At 48.8% G+C, this 19,664-nt stretch overlaps 1 protein-coding gene across 6 annotated transcripts in view; it reads left to right on the top strand.

Moving 5' to 3' along the window:
- The first annotated feature begins 4,626 nt into the window (after nt 1-4,626).
- The window catches only part of LOC109284360 (leukocyte immunoglobulin-like receptor subfamily B member 2), a 41,003-nt gene continuing 25,965 nt past the window's right edge, over nt 4,627-19,664 (top strand). For 5 of the 6 annotated variants that reach the window (XR_009462394.1, XM_059728114.1, XM_059728113.1 and 2 more), the window contains exons 1-2: nt 4,627-6,325; nt 10,780-10,845. Coding sequence is in view for 4 of the 6 variants with exons in the window: in XM_059728114.1 (XP_059584097.1) it covers nt 5,686-6,325; nt 10,780-10,845 (706 nt within the window). In the remaining 2 variants the exon portion in view is untranslated. Of the gene's footprint in view, nt 6,326-8,304; nt 8,374-10,779; nt 10,846-19,664 lie in introns of those variants that run through there. The other variant, XM_059728116.1, reaches the window with a different exon arrangement.

The raw sequence follows: 19,664 nt of genomic DNA, 5'->3' as shown, positions 1-19,664 counted from the left end.
GGGAGGGGTGCCAGCAGGGCTGGGGGGCTGTGGGGCAGGTGTGAGGAGCAACAGAAGGTCTGAGGGGTGTGCTGGGGGGGTGGGGGGACTGAGGGGCAGCAGCAGGGCCCAGGAAGCTGTGGGGGAATGTTTGTTATTACCCTGAAATAGAATAGTTTTCTGATAGCATACCGTTAGGTTAACAATAATTTGGATTATTAAGAAGTATTAGCTTTACAGCTGAATACAAGGCATGACCTGTGGCCTAGCAATGCAGCTGACCACAAGGCAGAATGATAGCTAAGCCTTTGCTTGTGTCAAGTAATCATTTTAACTGTATTAAGCATTTTCTGAGTTAAAAAGTGGATCTGTGTCTGTGTGCTGAAAAATCAGCTACAGCAAGAAGTAAGATAAGACAGGGAAGCCATTGTTCTGGGTGCAGTGGTTGTGTCCTTGAGAAGTATCTACTACTGTGTAAGGTTTTGCTAACATATTATAATGTTACTGTTACTTAACTTTTAGCTTTTAAAAAAAGTGCTAGTTCAGCTTAATAGAAATATGCTGTTACAAAGATTTGTTAAAGCACCATCCAAATATTGCTTTTTGTTAACCCTGTAAGTCTTGCCTTATTGTAATAAGTATAAAAGATCGCCTCAACCTTGAGGGGGGGCCATTTTGCCTTTTGCTGGCTTTATGGTCTTTGCTCGAGCAAATAAACAGCTGCCTTTCTTTACCCACGTTGTCTGTCTATCAAATTACAGCTAGACAACGAACCTTAGGGAGGTTTCTCCCACCACAATTTGGCACCCCAGATGGGACCCGTCTAGCTTGGCGCCTTTGGAGACCTCCATCCCCTGACACCCCAGCGTGCACCAGGTGAGTTCACCTATTGGGTTAGTCTCTGGAGGTGGACGGTCCCCTCAGGACCAATAAGGCGGGATCCTCAAATCGGGTAAAGGAATGGTACCGGCGAGTACCTCAGGTCAGGTATGTTTTTGGTTTCTATCTGGTTTCTGGTTTTCTGGTTTAACCTCTAGAGGTCTCTGGAAGCAGTCTTTGAGGGTATCCGCCTGCTACTTTAAACGCTGTTAGAGCCAGCAGCCTAGCCGAAAGGCAAAAGACACGGATATAAGGTAGAAATGCTGTAATAACGGCCAATGACTAGGGTCTCGGACTCAAGACGCCCCTCCTCATGGAGAAAGCCAGTGGGGTCCGAGAACACCGGTTGTTGTACGTGGACGAAACAGCTTCTAGGCAGGTAGAACTTAGGGAAATAAGACTGCTTGTGCTTGGATATAATCATGGGTTCCGGTCTAGGGAAAGGAAAAGCTATTCCTGATTCACCCCTTGATTTTATGATTAGAAATTGGAAACATTTGGAGGGACGGGCAGAGCTGTCCAAGTCTCATATGGCAGAACTCTGTTTAATTAATTAGATGTCTCATACTTCTCAGTTAGAGTTGGGAAGACAATGGCCAGAAAATGGATCATTTGACCCAAATTGCCTGGCTACCTTACGAAAGATCTTGGAGGACCTCTGCCTCGACCTAATGAATTATTGGTATTTATGAGACAATGCTGCTAGTAAGCCTTTAGTCACCCCTGTACTTTTCTCGAATTTGTTAACTCCCCTTCAATGCCCAAAACCTTCATATTCAGATGATGATTATAAACCCATGCCCAGACCCCCTATCCCACCTGATCCGTTCATTCCCGTGCCAGCAGGGGACTTGGGAAATCGTGGGGAGGCATCACCCCGACTGCCTCCTGGCAACCACCCAAGTCCTGAGCCTGTAGATGGATCAAGGCATCCCTCTCCAGACTCAACTTCCCCGAACACTGATCAGACTCCCATAGCTAATCGTACCCGACAACGAGTACCTGCCCCTAGCCTTCTGGCTTCCCTAAGAGAATACCCTGTGCCTGGCGAGGGTGGAGAAGTTATCAGTCACTGGAAACACGCTCCATTCTCCACCACCAACCTCTTAAACTGGCAAGAAAACACCCCCAGGCTCAGAGATGATCCCGAAGTAGTTCTAAGGCGCTTCAAAACCATTTTCATGACTCATAACCCCACCTGGTCAGATGTCATGCAGCTTCTCGAAAGCCTCTTAACCTCAGATGAGAACACCCTTCAGACTACTTTAAAAGACTCTGTAAAGCTATACATCAGTATGGAAACATGGACCCCGAGACACCTGCCACTTTGCCTGTGTTAAGGCTTGTGTTCATAAGTCAGGCTAGCGAAGATATTAGAAAGAAGCTTCAACATAACACTGAGGGTGTTGAGGGTAAATCCATGGCAGAAATCTTAGCCATTGCTACTAAAACTTTTAATGGAAGGGAAGAAAAAAAGAAGAAAGAAAAACAAAAGGAAGACCAGTCCAACATTCGCATGTTGGCAGTAGTAATACAGCCCACAAATCCCTATAGAACCAATCTGCCCCGTGGCCCGAGGCCCTTTGTGCCTAGGCCACCGGGCCGTACCCACCAACCGTACGGGCCCAATGTGTGTCATTACTGTAAACAGGAAGGACACTGGAAAAGAGAGTGCAAGTTAAGACCAAAAAGATCCCCAAGTGATAACCCTGAAAATCAAAAATTCAAGAACCCTCAGTTCACTACTGTTACCCCAGATCTTGCTCAAACCCAATGTGACGACTGACGTGATGAGGGAGATTCTACATGCCACTTTCTGCAACTATCCTCTGTCCAACCTAAAGAAGTCACCCTAAACTGCAGTGCTCAAGATCCCCTAATACCCTTAAAGATAGGAGAACACGTCTACGAGTGCCTGCTAGACACAGGGGCAACTTTTTCCAGTATTTCCAAAGGACATCTTTCACCAAGTGGAAAACAAGTCACTGTTATGGGAATTGAGGGAAAACCCTTCCATTGCTCATTTTCTCAACCCATGAACGTAAAAATTGGCTCCCTCTCAGCAGAACACTCTTTTCTTCTAGCAACTGGCCCTGTAAACCTTCTTGGACGGGATCTTCTTTGCAAACTACAAGCCACCATACAGTGCTCACCTGACGGAATTATTCTAATGTTTCCATCCTCCCTGGTCCCAATGATAGCCACAGTGCTTGCAGTTACAGAAGACTCGAGCTTGCAGTCTCTTCCCCTTGTTCTAAAAGAAAGGGTACCCCCAGAGCTTTGGGGCCTCACCTCCAGCTCGGTGGGACTCCTAAAATCTGCAGATCCTGTCAAAATTCTAATTCGTACCAATCTTGAGCCACCTAAAGTACCCCAGTATCCTTTAAAAGCAGAAGCTATTGAGGGACTCAAGCCTTTAATTGAAGATTTTTCTAAACAAGGAATTTTAATTCCCTGTCAGTCCCCCTGTAACACACCTATACTTCCAGTAAAGAAACCCAAGCCTGGTCCAGACAGGAAACCCATGTATCGTCTGGTTCAAGATCTCAGACAAATTAATAAGTATGTCATTCCTCGACACCCGGTCGTTCCTAACCCCAATACTATTTTAACTGCAATACCCCCTGACACTGCTTTTTATACCGTAGTAGACCTCTGTTCTGCTTTCTTCAGCATCCCCATCCACCCTGAATCCCAATATCTTTTTGCCTTCACCTGGGGTTCTTCTCAACTGACCTGGACAAGGTTACCCCAAGGATATGTAGAATCTCCCAGCATTTTTTCTCAAATTCTTCACAAAGATTTGCAAGATGTTACTTTTCTTAACTCCTCATCCCTCCTAATATACATGGATGATTTACTCTTATGCTCTGCCTCATCAAAAGCATGTATTCAGGACACCATCGTTTTACTCACTGCACTAGCCGCCAAAGGCCACAAGGTGTCACCCAAGCAAGCTTCAGTTTTGTAAATCCACTGTTAAATATACTTGGGCCACATTTTGGAGCCTGGCCAAAGACGCCTGAGTGATGGCAGAATCCAAGCTATCCTAAATATTCCCAAGCCTATAACAAAGTGTCAAGTTCGGGGTCTGCTGGGAATGGTGGGGTTCTGTTGCTCCTGGATTCCAGCCTTCGGAGAGTTAACCAAACCACTTGTACAGCTTACCACAAAAGAGGCAGAAGAGCCAGTCTTTTGGGATCATGAAGCCGCCCGCAGCTTCAGTAATATAAAATCTGCTTTAACTTCTGCCCCTGCCCTAGGGCTACCAGATTATCGAAAACCTTTCACACTCTTTGTCCATGAGTGACTAGGAGTAGCCTCTGGGGTACTTACTCAACCCTTAGGCAACACCCAACGCCCAGTAGCTTACTTCTCTGCACAATTAGATCCAGTGGCAAAGTGGGGAGTAGGCTGCCTTCACGCAGTGGCAGCAGCTGCAACAATAGTCGAAAAAGCCCAGGAATTAGTCCTCGGATACCCCCTTATCCTAAAGGCTCCACACACAGTAGCCCTCCTCTTCCAAAAAATACTCAACATTTTTCTCATCAGAGAATAAACAAATAGAAAACCACACTTTTAATGGCTACAAACCTGGTCATAGAGAGATGCAATACCCTGAATCCGGCTACTCTATTACCTCTACCCAGCAACGGGGAACCAGGCTCCCACGATTGCCTTCAAGTTGCAGCATTTTCAGACAAACCCAGGGTAGATCTTAGTGACTTACCCTTAGACAACCCTGACTTGATTTTTTTTGTAGATGGCTCTTCAAAATTAGTCAATGTAGTTAGAAAAATGGGTTATGCAGTAGTAACTCCATTTGAAGTACTTGAAGCTGAACCACTGCCTGGGCAGTTGAGCTCACAGGCGGCTGAACTTACTGCCCTTACACGAGCTTGTCAATTCGCATCGGGCCACTCTGTAAATATTTGGACTGATTCTAAGTATGCCTTTGGAATCTGTCATGCCACTGGACAATTGTGGAAACAGAGGGGATTTATGACAGCCTCTGGAACTAAAATATCAAATGCTAAACAAGTCTATGATCTCCTACAAGCTATAATGTCCCCAAAAGCCATAGCTGTAATGCATTGCCCAGCCCATACCAAAAAGGGAGATCAAGTCTCAAAAGGCAATGCCCTGGCCGACGCTGCAGCTCAAACAGCAGCCTTACAGCCACTATCCGCCCTAGCCTTCCAAGCTCAAATTCCTCAGTCAAAGGCATATTTGGGAATATTGCTAGAGCCAAAAATGTACGAGTCTGCACCACCTTTAGAACAACAGAGATGGAAAGCGGCAGGAGCCACCTGTGAAAAAGATGGAATATGGCGATTGCCAGATGAAAGGATAGTGCTACCTAAAGCAGCCCTTAGACCCTATCTGCAACAACTCCATCAAAGCGAGCATTTAGGTTGTGAAAAACTTGCCACTATCACTAACAGGCTGTTCTACGCACCTGGAGTCTACCAGGAAGCAAAAAGGCTTTTAGAACACTGCAGTATATGCAAAAGTTTAATATCAAAGGAGAAAAATCAGGACCCCCTGGAGCCCGCCCCTGGGCTTATACTCACTTTGAAAGACTACAAATAGATTTTGCTGAGATGCCTAAAGACAATGGGTACAAAAACCTCCTAGTAATTGTTGACCAACTCACGGGGTGGGTAGAAGCCTTCCCACCAGAAGAGCTACAGCACAACTAGTAGTAAAAATACTCCTTAATGAAATTATACCCAGGTTTGGTCCTCCACGTATTGTTGAAAGTGATCAAGGATCACATTTTACTGCTGACATAAACAAAACACTGGCCAGCTGCCTAGGAATAGAATGGAAATTCCATACCCCTTGGCACCCAGAAAGCTCAGGACAAGTAGAGAGAATGAATCAGACCCTGAAACAAAAATTGGAAAGCTATGTGCTGAGAGCGGGTTAAAATGGACTAAGATTCTCCCACTGGCCCTTATGTCCATCAGAATGACCCCCAGGAGAAAACTAAAGCTCAGCCCTTACAAACTGCTGTTTGGACACCCTGTCCCCCAACACTTCCCCTTACTACTGGCTTACACTTCTCTTTTAGGCGATGAAGGACTCACCTCTTATATTTTATCTCTACAGTCTCAGTTAAAATCTCTCCATAGGTATGCTGCTTTAAGCCAACCCCTCCCTGCCGATATCCCAGCACATGGCATCCAGCCTGGAGACTGGGTGTATGTAAAAACTTGGAAACGGTCTCCCCTTGAACCTAAGTGGCAAGGACCGTATCAAGTCCTCCTCACCTCCCACACCGCCGTAAAAGTAGCAGAAAAGGACAACTGGATTCATTATACTCATACAAAGAAGACAGAAGTTTCACCAGAGCTCAGGATCGGCTCCAACGCAAGCTTCCCTGACCTGGAAAAGGGGAAGCCAGAAGAAGACGACTGCAGAATTCGCGGGAGCACCGCACGCCCACCTGACCGCGACAAGGGTGAGCCAGAAGCAGATGAAAAAATAAAAACAAACACCTCCTGGACCTTCAGCTCATTAGATAATATAAAACTCAAACTAACCAAAGTCCATTAATAAACTGTCACCCTTTTGGGGTCCTGCCTAGCCCAGGGAGCACCGAACTCCAAGTACTGCATCCTCTAGACACTTTTGGATCAGCTGAAACTGAGCACTTTGAGACTGTAACATGTCCCAGAAGATCAGTTATTGGAGCTGCAGGGTTGTGCATACTGTTTGTGCTGATTTTGTTATATGTTTTTTATAACTATGTTATTTCTAATATTTCTCTTTGCTGGAGAAATAAGTCTTTCACAGGGGTTGGTTATAGCTACCAGTTGCTGCAGATGTGCTAATCCTGGTGCCTGAGGTTTTCCTGTCTGGATAAGCGATTCAATCGAACTCTCTGATATAGATGGGAAGGTCAACATTGCCCGTTGGTATCCTCCCTCACATTGCTGTAATTCAGCAAAAGTCCGAGTATTTACTTATGGAACAGAATATTGTGTAAATCCTAGCTACCCAGTTTTCAGACAATTTGCAGAGTCTCCTCAGGCTAAGGCTACTCTTAAACCTACTGTTGCCCAAATCTCTGATAACAATATGTACCTCCAATACATTGAGAGAGCCACTAAAGCAGAAAACCAAAGTGACTGTTGGGTGTGCAGTCATTTTCCTCTCCACACCCAAGGAGGAATTTCCATGACTTCCATCCCCTTGGGCCCCATTGAGTCACTTTTAAATCCCTCTAATAACCAAGCTTGGGACCAAAGTCAGCAGGAGTTCCTTTTAGTAAAGCCTCTTGTTAGAGATTGGTGTTTCTATATAAACTGCTCAGTATCAAACTGTATCAGTTTAGACACGAGCATATGTTACCACTATTTTACTAGTTCAATTGGAAAAGACTGGCGTAATAATGATACAGCAACTCCTACCTGTTGCAGCTCCTACAATGATTTCTACAGCAGCAAAATTTAACCAAGGGCACTAATCCTATCTGTACCCCCATCTCCTCTTTAAATAATACCTTGTGGTATTGTTTCTACACTGATACCTCCCGGGGACAATGCTTCTTCAATGGAACTGCAAATCCTTCCTTTAAATCTAGGGTGAACGTGGGGTGCTAGGATTAGAAAACGGGGGCCGAATACCTCCTAAGTATTCAAACCTCGCTGCTTTCAAAGGACAACACTGGGTCTGTGGCTCCCACACCTATCATAAAATCCCTGCCAAAGAAAAAGGTATCTGCTATCCGGCACTGGTAAATCCCTCTACGTCCTTTGCCACGCACTTTCCACGGGGCAGGTGGTGAAACAAGAGGGATTTGCAAGAAAGCCGTGATATAGTAGACAAACATCAAAAAGCTCAGCTTACCAAGGGAGTATTACTCAGGTGTTCCCTTGCAAGTATGCTCCCAGGAATAGGCACTGTGTATCTTGGAAAATTTACATTATGCCTCCAAGCTGTGATAGAAATCATAGCTCACAAATTCAGCGAAGGTCACAAAGACCTCTCGAAGGCCGTTGCTGCCTTGGCTGACACCCAAGAAAAACTCTGACAAATGGTAATTCAAAACCATATAGCCCTTGATTTTCTCCTCACTGCTAAAGGGGGAGCTTGTGCGGTTATCGGACCAGAATGTTGTGTATGGGTTAACAGCTCTTTTACCATAGTTCAAACCCACCTCAATAATGCAGCTGTACATATCCAAAAAGCCGAAGATGTAGCTAAAATCCCCAAAGATGCATCTCTTAGCTGGCTTACTAACTGGTTCTCTTCCCTTACAGGATGGCTTAGACCTTTTATGCTAAGTATAATTAAAATAGTTATAACTATAGTCTGCCTGTTATGTTGTTTCCAGTGTTTATGCTCTCTAGGACAACAGTTTATGCAAAGGCAAGTAAAAATGTATGGTCAGTTTGTACAAATATCCAGCATCAATCATCAAAACCTAACCCCACAAGAAGTTGAATACCTATAAGTGTGTTCCAAAATTCCCTCTGGAAAATTGGAACAAAGGGAGGACCTGTGGTGAGTATGTTTGTTATTACCCTGAAATAGAATAGTTTTCTGATAGCATACTGTTAGGTTAACAATAATTTGGATTATTAAGAAGTATTAGCTTTACAGCTGAATACAAGGCATGACCTGTGGCCTAGCAATGCAGCTGACCACAAGGCAGAATGATAGCTAAGCCTTTGCTTGTGTCAAGTAATCATTTTAACTGTATTAAGCATTTTCTGAGTTAAAAAGTGGATCTGTGTCTGTGTGCTGAAAAATCAGCTACAGCAAGAAGTAAGATAAGACAGGGAAGCCATTGTTCTGGGTGCAGTGGTTGTGTCCTTGAGAAGTATCTACTACTGTGTAAGTTTTTGCTAACATATTATAATGTTACTGTTACTTAACTTTTAGCTTTTAAAAAAAGTGCTAGTTCAGCTTAATAGAAATATGCTGTTACAAAGATTTGTAAAGCACCGCCCAAATATTGCTTTTTGTTAACCCTGTAAGTCTTGCCTTATTGTAATAAGTATAAAAGATCGCTTCACCCTTGAGGGGGGGGCATTTTGCCTTTTGCTGGCTTTATGGTCTTTGCTCGAGCAAATAAACAGCTGCCTTTCTTTACCCGCATTGTCTGTCTATCAAATTACAGCTAGACAACGAACCTTAGGGAGGTTTCTCCCACCACAAGGGCACTGGCAGGGCCACAGGGCTCTGGGTGGGGAGTAAGGGACACAGGCAGGCCTGAGGGGCTGTGACTTGAGAGTGAGGGTCTGGACCTGTGTTCTGTGAGTGAAGGAGGCAGGGGGAGCTCTGATTTTCCATGATAAAAAGCCTAAAATCAAATACTGAAATGTATAGGTATTTAGAATATATTTTATTATAGTGATTGAGGCACTGGGAGGCTTCCAAATTGTTTTATAACTGTAAATATCTCAATAAAACATTATCTTCTTCTGATAGCTGTATACATAGAGGTCTTCCATTTTAATCACAGGTTTTGTGGTTTTAGTCGGAGAATACGCATATTTTTTATGATATTCCACTTGTGCTCTCTGTAGACTGGCATAGTTCCAGCCTGCAAGGGGCTAGGGGAGCGGGAGGAGGGCAATCAGGCAGTGGGGCAACGTGATGTGCATGTATATGCATATGGCTGCCAGGCAGCCGGGAGAGCAGCTTCTGCAGGGAAATTTGGGAGGGGATGGAGAATTGAGGCCCCCATAGGGAGGGAGAGCATTGAGCAGGGCTGTAGCTGGAGGCCTTGGGGCCCAGAGCTGGAATATGCAGCCACTGAGTCCCAGCAGGGAGTGGGATGGCAGCTCTTCCAGGGGTGGAAGGGGTGTGGGGCTGGCTCTCTGCAACTGCACACATTCCCAGGAGGGGCAGGGGACCCGTGTCCCCCAGATCTGTGTGCAGGGCAGATGCAGGTTGCCCACTGCAGGGTCATGGTCCCCGCCCTGCTGCCCTCCTCCAGGGCTTTGTGGTCTGGTTGGTGAGACCCGGAGCAGCAGGGCAGAGCAGGGCTGGGTGGAGAAGATCCTTGCAGCTGCAAGCTCCTTGCATGCAGCCCCAGGGAGGCATGCAGGGCACATGTCCACTGGATTTGTGCATGGGGCAGAGGCAGGCTGCCACTGTGGGCTGGAACTCTGTGCCCCCACACCTTCACAAATTCCACCCCTACACACACACACCCCACCCCAACTATACAAAGTACCAGTGTTGTAGCTGGGGGGGCAAGCAGGGTGACCATCCTGGGGACCGAAGTGAAGGGAGTGTCAACAGGTGCTACCCAGCTGAATTGGGTTGCAGGACAGAGCCGTTAGTGGGTTGTTTGGGTGGTGTGGGAATAGGGGAAGGGAAGCTCCTGTCGTTGTGTGCACTCCCGACAAGCATGCCAGGGGCGGGCGAGGGGGGGTGTGCCTATTTGTGCATGGGCGAGGTTGAGCAGCCACTGCGGGCTTTGCCCTGGGCACCAAACTTCAGTGCTTTGGCGCTGCAAAGTACCTGCATAATTTTGCATACCTCTAAGTTTTTTCTAACATAATTTTGAGTTGTTAGCTCTGCAATTAAAATTGTGATTAATTGTGACTATTTTTTTTAATTGTGTAACTAATCACGATTAAGTTTTTTATTTGTTTGACAGCTCTACTGTAAATATTTCAATAAAATATTGTATTCAATTGATATATATATAGTAGCCTTTGTTTTAATCATGGATTTGGGGAGTTTTACTAGAAAAGTTGCAATTTTTTATCAGGGAAAACCAGGATCCCTGGTTATATGATAAGGAGAGACACCTTCCCAAGACACTGGGCACCCAATCAACCCCTCAAAATGGAAGTAAAGAAAAGAGTTCAGCTGCGAGGAAAGAGAGCAAACACTAGGCTGCTGTTTCAAACCACTTGCCCCACTCCTCACAGTGTCTTTCTCTCTGCACAGGAGGAACTGACCAGACTGAGCCTAGATGGACACTGGCTTTGACAGATGAAGGGAGCGCTGGGACAGGTACAGTGCTGGAGGGGTGGACTCTGTGGATATCCAAATTACAGGACTCCTTACTAGCAGCAAAGCTGAGTGGGGGCTGTTGAGACTGCCTACATTTACAATCCCCTACCACGGCCTGACACAGCCTCAAAGAGTGCCAGCTCCACCTGGCCCAGGGAGTGCAGGGACTGGAAGTGGGATGTACAATCCTCATCACCCACTCACCCTTCATCCCCACAGGCTGTCAGCACTTTCCTTCTCTGGGGACAAGGGAACAGCCCCTCCGTACCTGGTGTGGATGGGAGAGGGATCCTGGCTCAGTAAAATGTATGAAGCAGGGTGGCCTTTCCTGGGGGATATTGCCTGAAATCCCTGAGTCCTGGAGGCATGCAGAGGAATCAGGATGAGGGGCTGCCGAGCCAGTGCCTGCCTTGTACTAAAGCTCCCAGCATCTCTTTGTGTCCACAGCACAGGGGCAGCCCGTTAAGAAAGGCCTCCCTGTTGTGCTGCTCCCCTAGGGGCAACGGTCTTCTTCCATCAGCCTTCAAAGTACAGGAGCTATGCTGCCTGCTAGCTGGGGAAACTCTGCAGGAACTTTGTCTTTCCTCCCCAGGGCTCAGAGCAGAACCTGGCTCTGTGCATTTGGCCCACCAGCCCATAGACCTCCTGAGGGTCCCAGTGTGGTGAGGCTGGGAGTGAGAACACAGAGCTAGACCCTTCACCTTTTATGCCCAGCTTCACTGGGTTGCTGGGATATGACCATGAGAGAGGTTTTTAGACATGGTAGCCTGAAGTCAGTCAGAAGGCAGGTACATGTGCACCCACAAGGTCTGATCTCTAGGAGATAAATTCCTCAGCCCAATCAGACCCTTGCACAGCTCCCCACAGCCAGCTTCCCCCCATCCCTACCCCACAACCCCCCAGTACCCTGCAAGCCAGTGGCGATGCGTGGGGGGTGCACATGCACCCTCTGAGAGCACCAGTGCGCCCCCTGAAAAGCCACCCTCGCCCCTTAGTCAATGGGCAGGGGGGGTCAGGCGGGACCGCCGGTGCAATCCCAGCAAATGCCTGCCAATCACTGCAGCCGCTCCCATAAGCGGCCTCAGCCACTCCCGGAAGCGGTTGCAGCGGTCGGCCACAACGATTGGCTGTCACGGGATCGGCTGCGGCGGACCCACCCGCTCCGGTCAGCAGGAGTGGTCGGGGGGGCGGCAAACTGAACCCCACTCCCGGTGCCAGCCCAGGACGCCGTGCACAGCGTCCCAGCGGGGCTGGTCCCGGGAAGGTGCAGTTGTCTGGGTGCTGCTGAGCTCCCCGCACCTCCAGTGCCGCCTCCTGCCCCTGCTGCACCGCTCCTGACAGTGGCAGGGCTGTGGGCAGCGCGGAAGCTGAAGCGGGGCAGCTCCTGCCCCACCATGTGGGGATCCAGCTCCCGGCCACGGACACCAACACAGCCAGCATCAGGGGAAGGCGGCCGGGAGCTGGAGCTGCAGCCTCACGCACTGGGGCCAGAGCCTCCTTGCTGCACCTTCCCCCCCAGCCCGGAGTGGGGCAGCAGGGGCAGGAGAGCGAGGAGGAGCTGCTGGAGGTGGGGGGAGCCGAGCAGCTCCCACATGACTGTAGTGGCACAAGGAGCAGCCCTAAAAGTGACTCCTCAAGCCCCTCACTAGTAGCTGTTACCCACAAGCCCCTCTGCTCCTGGAACCCCAACATGAAGTTCTGAAGCCCCTACACTTACCCCAATCCTTTGTAGTCCTGAAACCAGGGGTCTCCCAGTCCATCAGCACTGTATGCATTGGGAAGCTTTGGGGCAGCCCCTCCCAGCACTCACTGCCTGTCCTGCTGTCTCACGCATACCAGAACCAGAACCAAAAGCCCCACAGAACCAGGCTACCCCCATTGCCATCGCTGTGGTGTGCTCCATCCTCCTTTTCCTTGTGGCCTTCCTCTGCTACAGAAGACTGCTAGGAGGGAAGGGCTCTATCAGCTGCTTACCAGGGTTGGGAAAGGTCAGGGCTTGGATGGGAGACTGGGAAGGAAACAAGGGAAGAGGGGTGGGGACTTAGTAGCCAACCCTGGCCCCTCACAGCCTGTGCTGCCCTAGGGTGGTGCTAGAGGGCCTTCCCTGCAAGGAGCAGTGAGTGTGATTATAGTGGATGCTGAGAGAGGAGTCCCTGTAGAAACAGCCTCTGACCCCCCACCCCAGAGGCAGCTGCACCTCAGTGCCAGCGAGTTGCCAGCACCAGGCACCTTGTTCACTTGGGTCCCAGGGAAGTGCCTGTCCTATGGGCCAAGTCATTGTAACCAGCACCACTAATGGGTCTTGCAGCGATCCAGTTTCCCTGCTGTCTCCAGTTCCTCTTGTGCTGTGATGCTGACCCTGGTGGACAGTGTTGCAGACAACACCCCCTGAACCAGCCTGGCACCCCAAAGGGATTCAACTCAGCATGTGGCAGGGAGGGAACACTTTTCCCCCTGCCCCTTCAACTCTGGTGCTGTGTGTGTGGGAAGTGGTCAGGGCCCAGCCATTGGGAAACTTGGTATAGATCAACTCATGAAGGATTGTCTGTCTCTCTCTGCAGGGAAAGTTTGGGCACCAATATGGTGCAGGTAGGGATCTGAGCCACACACTCATCTTTCTCTGGGGTTTCTCTTGGGGTTTGCCCACCCCAAACGTCTTTCCCCTGTGGGACCCAAGGGCCCAATGAATCGCACTCCCTCAGGTGTCTGTGGTCAGGGTGCAGCTTGATGGGGACTCCTCTGCTGGAGCGCTGTGACAGCTGAAATTTATGTCTGTGTGATAAAGGTGCTTGCTCTGTGAAGATTAGACCAAGTGTTTTTTTGTCATTTGTTCAGATATTAAGCTATATGTTGTTGTTAGAGCCTAACTAAGTCAAAGATGTAGTGAGGCCTTGTACGTAGTATGAGGCCTAGTAAATTTAGCAAAGCCTTGTAGAAGTGGTAGTAGGCCCTGTGGTATAGTAAAAATTAACCTTATCAGATGAATGCTAGGCTTGTACTGCTATTGGTCAGTCCTAAAGAAAGTTTGCAGTGGGAGAATCTGGATGGCTGTAAGTTATCAGCCTAGCTCAGAAGTTATAAATTAGCTAGCACATCCAGAAATCATTTAGAAGGGAGATACAGCTCTGTGAAAGGAACTACTAATTAGCTGCTGACCTGGATCAGTGGGCCTGTGGATATCGAGGAGCCCAAGGATTGAATATCAGAGTCCTTCCCAGTACACCTTAGATAGCACTGATCGGGGACACCTGACTTCGCTGAGATTTGCAGAAGAGAAACTTGCCATACATCAGGCATCAGAGGGGACTGCCAATAAGTTGCCAGTACAAATTATTATTGTCTATCCTTTTGTTATTTGTGTGTTGTTGTGTGTTTGTTAAATCAATAAACCTTCCTTACCTTTCTACCCATGACCACACTCTCAATCCCAAACCTTCCACAGGCAGCTGGGACAGAGCGCCTCTCCAGGCCTCTCTCACACTGCTGGGCTCCTCCCCACCCTGTGCCCTGCTCTGGGCACTGAGGGCTCAGCTCCTCTGAGCTGCTGCACCACAGCTCCTGGCTTCTGGGTGCTGGGCCTCATGCTGCAGAACTACTATTTCCCCGTGCCCTAGCTTTGGCACTGAGAGCTCTTTTAGCATAGGTCAGGCTCTTCAGGCTATGGCTGTCCATCCTCATGCTGGGTGGCTAACCCAAGGAGCCTCTGCTGCTCCCTGGCTCCCAAGGCTCGAGCCTGTGCATCGCCCTGCACACCGTGGGACCTGGCCGCTTGCCGGGAGATGAGGCCTAAGTCGCCACACTGTCCCTGTGCGCTGCTCTGCGCACCATGTGCCCCACTGGCCTTGCCAGGGTTGCAGGCTTGAGCCACCACTTGTGACTCCCAAAGCCTGGACTCTGTGCACTGAACCGTGTGCTGTGATGGGCCCGAGCGGTTTCACATGGCTCCCAAGGCTGCTCCTCCAATGGTGGTTTCAGGAGCCTTGGGCCTATTGCCCAGTAGGGGAGAACTCCCCCGCTTTTCTTGACTCCGCTCTTCTTGAGTCCCTTGCCACATCATTTATCTATGCTGGAGGCCCCACCCCTGAAGTGGGCGGGACCTGCAAAGCTCAGTCTTTATTCAGGTCCAGGAACTCCTTGCATCCCCCGCCTGCCTCAGAGCAGGGGCGGGGCAAGCCCCACCCAGCTGTTACCCGATTGGTGGAAATGTTCCACCAATCCAAAGTGTCCTTTTCTAAGCAGGGTTGTAGGTTACACAACACTTCCCAGAGATGAGCCTATGAGCTCCTTTTCATCAACCTCCTGGATACTAGAGATCATGGACTAAACATAGGCAGACAAGGTTCCTTGGGTGAATTTGATATCTTTTATTAGACCAACCCAAATGGTTGGAGAATATTTATTAAGCAAGCTTTCGGGTTCAAAAACCCTTCGTCAGGCTAAGGAAGCTGCAGCAGTTGGTGTGTGCTCTTCCTGGATGGATGGATCCACTTCGATTCCATCCAGGAACAGCACACACCAACTGCTGCAGCTTCCTTAGCCTGACGAAGGGTTTCTGAACTCGAAAGCTTGCTTAATAACTATTCTCCAACTATTTGGGTTGGTCTAATGAAAGATATCAAATTCACCCAAGGAACCTTGTCTGCCTTTTCCAAGCAGGGCTTGCCAGGCAAAAGCAGCGAGCTCGCCACAGAATGTAGACTAGGCCTGTGCAAGTTGGCAGCTATTCGATCTGGCTTTGGATCCGGCTGCTTCAGATGCCAGTGATGCGATCCAGAGCTCCAGACCAGGTAACCCGCTTCGATCCGGCTGAAGAGGCTCCGAAGCTTCGGAGCCGCCTCAGAGATCTGGCCATAGGGTATAATGGGGAATCAGTGAAACATCTATAACTTTGTTGTTTTTTGTCTGATTTGAATGAAACTTGCAGGAGTGGTAGCCTCTGCTGAGAGCATGAATCTTGCCAAGTTTCAAGAAGATCGGTGCAGGGGTTTGGGGGAGGAACTGTACCCCAAATTCTTGAAAGCAAACCTCATGTCACATCTATGTGCTACACCACAAGGGGGTCAAAACTGCAGGGATGGTGGCCCCTGGTGAAGCCACAAAGCCTGACAAGTTTCAAGGAGATAAGTGCAGGGATTTGGGGGAAACTGCACCTCAAGCTGTGGACAAACAAAACTCGTGACATGGGTGACACTGTGTGTATTAAGGCGCAGCAGGGTGAAAGCTGCAGGGATGGTAGCCCCTGCTGTGGCCACGAAGCCTGCCAGCTGCCAAGGAGAGAGGTGCAGGGCTTCTGGGTTCTGGGGCCCTGCACCTCTAGCTGCTGACAGGCAAAACTCGTGTCATGGTGCTTGTGCAACTGACTGTCTCTGTCTTGGGGCAGTTGATTTTCTGTATTGATTCTTTCTTCTCCTTAGTCTGTTGTTTTTGTAGGTGTTAATTGCTGCTGATTAACTGGTTACATTAGCTAACAACTGTGTATTGAGCTGGTCCCTGAGTGAATCATGATTAATTGGTAACTGGTAACACAGTAGCTTAGCAGCCAGACCTGCAGTAGTTCCTGGCCCCCCCAACCTCCCCTGAAAATTTCATCCAAATCAGACAAAAAACAACAAAGTTATAGATATTTCATTGATTCCCCATTATACCCTATGGCCGGATCTCTGACGCCGCTCTGAAGCCAGTGCTTCAATCCGGGCATGCTGCTTCAGACACCAAAGCGTCCAAAGCGCCTCTGGATCCGAAGCCTCACGCAGCCCTAATGTAGACCCCTCGCCTGTTGTTCAACCTGCTTCAGCTGGGTGTCTCCTACCCCAGTGCTCAGGCCTCCAGCTCCAGCTCCCATCTGACTTCCTCCCAGCTCCACCCACCAGGCCTGATGAGCAGCCCCCTGCCGGCAGGTTGAGCAGGGTGAAGGTGCCGGGAGCTGGAGCTGAAGCCCCGCGTGCTGGGCACAAGCCACCAAGCTGATGCTTCCCCCTGCTGGGATTGGTGCAGCAGGGCCAGGAGCAGCAGTTGGAGGTGAGGGGAGCAGAACAGCTCTGCCACCCTGGCCAGGGTGAGGTTCCAATGCGGCTGTTGTTCCTGGTGCAGCTGCAGCTGCTCTGCTCCCCTGCACTCCAGGAGTGACTCCTCCTCCTCTAGCCCCTGCCGTGCTGCTTCAGATGGGGGAGTTCAGCCCCACTGCTCCCGCTGGAGGCGAGGGGAGCAGAGCAGCACCTACCAGCTGTAGCCACACTGGGAACAGCCCTGCCAGAAGCTGTGCTGGGGCCAGAGACATGCAGACAGGTGGGAGCACAGCACGTGCTGCCCTGGTGAGCTCTGCTGCACGTGCCTCTGCCTCCCTCTCCCTCCCCTCACCCCTGGCTGGCTGCCAGGTAGCCCCCCCGCAATATGCACATGCCCCCCCTCCCCCCTAGCCCCGCTAGTCAATTCCCTCTCAGAGGGCAGGGTACGCAGGGAGCAGATCACACCTGTCCAGCTCCTAAACACTGGTCTACAACCCACCCAAAACCCCATAGGGAGTCTTAGTGAATTACTGGGGTTGAGGGGGTGCCAACCTCACTGCCACAGCTCATCAAAACTCCCTAGGTGGCCCACAGGCCCAAATAATTGCCCACCCCTGTTATAACCCCATTTCTTCATTAGTTCCTTGGAGCATCCAAATACAGCAGTAGCTAGAAAATGGTATTTAGTGATTTGCTTTTTGGAATTGGCTTGTAGGTACAGAAGATATTGTGTTAGAACATGATCCAAGGAAAAGGCAAGGATTCACTGGTTTCAAAAAGCCTGTTTGTGACAAAGTTTCCTTCAAGGCAGACACCTGTCTGAAGCCAACAGACAAGCAGGAATAAACAGGGTGGGAAATCTGGACAGTGTACCCATAACATGAGATAAAGTGACATTAGGTCACAGTAATCAGCTGCAGAGCCCTTGAGATTTCTGGCTTTGGTGGATGGACCAAATTAGTAGGCCAGCAGATGGCCAAATTAAGACACTGGTAAATGACCAAATTAAGATGCGTGCATGTGATGGGTTTGGGAAACAAAGGAATATGCTGACAGAACAGAACATGGCCAGTATAGCTATCACAGGGAAACCTTTCAGTGGAGATGAAGAGTCATCAGAGGAGAGAAAGAACACAAAACGAAGTATTTCAGAGTAGCAAAGGGACCCAGAGGGGAGATCCTGGGGCTACCATGGACAAAGGGCACACCACCAGCCCTCTTACTCCCTCAACTCGGCCCTTGGCCTCCAGGCTGCTGACATCTGACATTCAAGAAAGAACCACAGGATGAAGCTATTATTGAATGGAAGAAGTCATGATTGATCTGAGGGTTTGGGTCCACCCAGAACAAGGTATCTGGATCATAAATCCAGTGTCGACATCTGGTATGTAGGCTGTTGAGACATCACCACCTTTGCCATGGTTCATCAGCCCCTGGGAGTATGGACTCAGCTGCTGAAGTGTCCATGTTTGTGTTGCCAGGTATTTTCTTCAGGCTCTCATTCCAGATCTATAATCATGTCTCCTTGGGTGTGACTTTGAGAGGTTGGGTGGTGGTGATGGAGCTCCTGCGTGACTTCAGACATTTGTGTGCGGTAGGATGGTCATACAGCGGGTGTCTCACATCTTCAGTTTGTCTCGATCATTCTATCCTGCTGGGCACTGCTCTTCTAATGTCCGTCAGAGTGATGCCAGCCAGCAAGTACACAGTGTTTTGGCTGGTAGGCTTCATACATCCTGTGATGCATTGCAGCTATCATTCAGGATGGGGTCAAGGCACTTAGCGTGTATAGATCTCTCCCATACAGGCCATGCATACTCAGCAGAGGAAAAGCTAAGAGCCAGAGCAGTGGTTGGGAAGGTTGAGGAGCTAGCTCCCCGTTTTGAGTTGGTGAGCTTATATAGGATGGTGTCATGAGTGCCCACCTTTGCTTTTGCCTTTATAATGTATTCTTAGTATAAGAGGGTTTGACTGAGGATGATTCCAAGGTCAGTTGGATTTGGACAATAGAATAATCAGCTCTCAGGCTCAAAGCCATTGTTTTGGGCTGTTATGCACATGTTGTCTGCATAGATAAAAGGGCTTTTTTGTAAACTGATTGGTTGGTCATTTGTATGGATGTTACATAACAGCAGTGCAAGTAAGCTTTCTTGGGGGAGGCCATTAATCTGTTGCCTCCATCTGCTTCGCTTTCCATCCCTTCAAAAAACTTCGCTACAAAAAACACTGAAGCAGAAATTGGTGAAATGTGCTTTTTGGTTAAACCTGATCAGCAGGACACAGAATTAATACAGGCCAGTGGACAATTGATGGATATCAGACTCACTTTGAAGTCACCAGTGGAAGAACACAGTGTAATGCAGGCTCTTATTGTCATAAAAAGGCTCTTGCTTGCTTCAATGTTAAGCCTCTTGTGAAGCTCACACAAAGCTGTGTGCAAGAATAATGTGTGAAACTTTCACCCTCCCTAACCAGAAGACAGTGCCTGAGTTGTCATGCAAGTGAAGATAAAGTAAAATAAAAAGAATTGGTATAAAGTCATATATATATTATGACACAGGTGTCTAGTGATGTAAATACACAACAGTAACCATAATATTATGTTTAAGTGGTTGAACCAAACAGTTGCATCAGGAGCAGCAGAGTGTATTGTTGTTATATGTCCTTCATATTTGCAGACTGGGCACTGAGTCCATGGTCTGCTCAGGGTGACCACGGTCACACACTCGAGAGGTTTTTATTTTCCATTTGCGCATCAAGTATCCACATCTTCCATGGTTTGTGGGGATATGGTATAGACTTGCAACTGAGTGA

The sequence above is a fragment of the Alligator mississippiensis genome, chromosome 5 (genome assembly GCF_030867095.1).
Source record: "Alligator mississippiensis isolate rAllMis1 chromosome 5, rAllMis1, whole genome shotgun sequence".
NCBI lineage: Eukaryota > Metazoa > Chordata > Crocodylia > Alligatoridae > Alligator > Alligator mississippiensis.
Note: the sequence above shows the minus strand (reverse complement) of the source record. Positions and strands in the feature narration are given on the sequence as shown.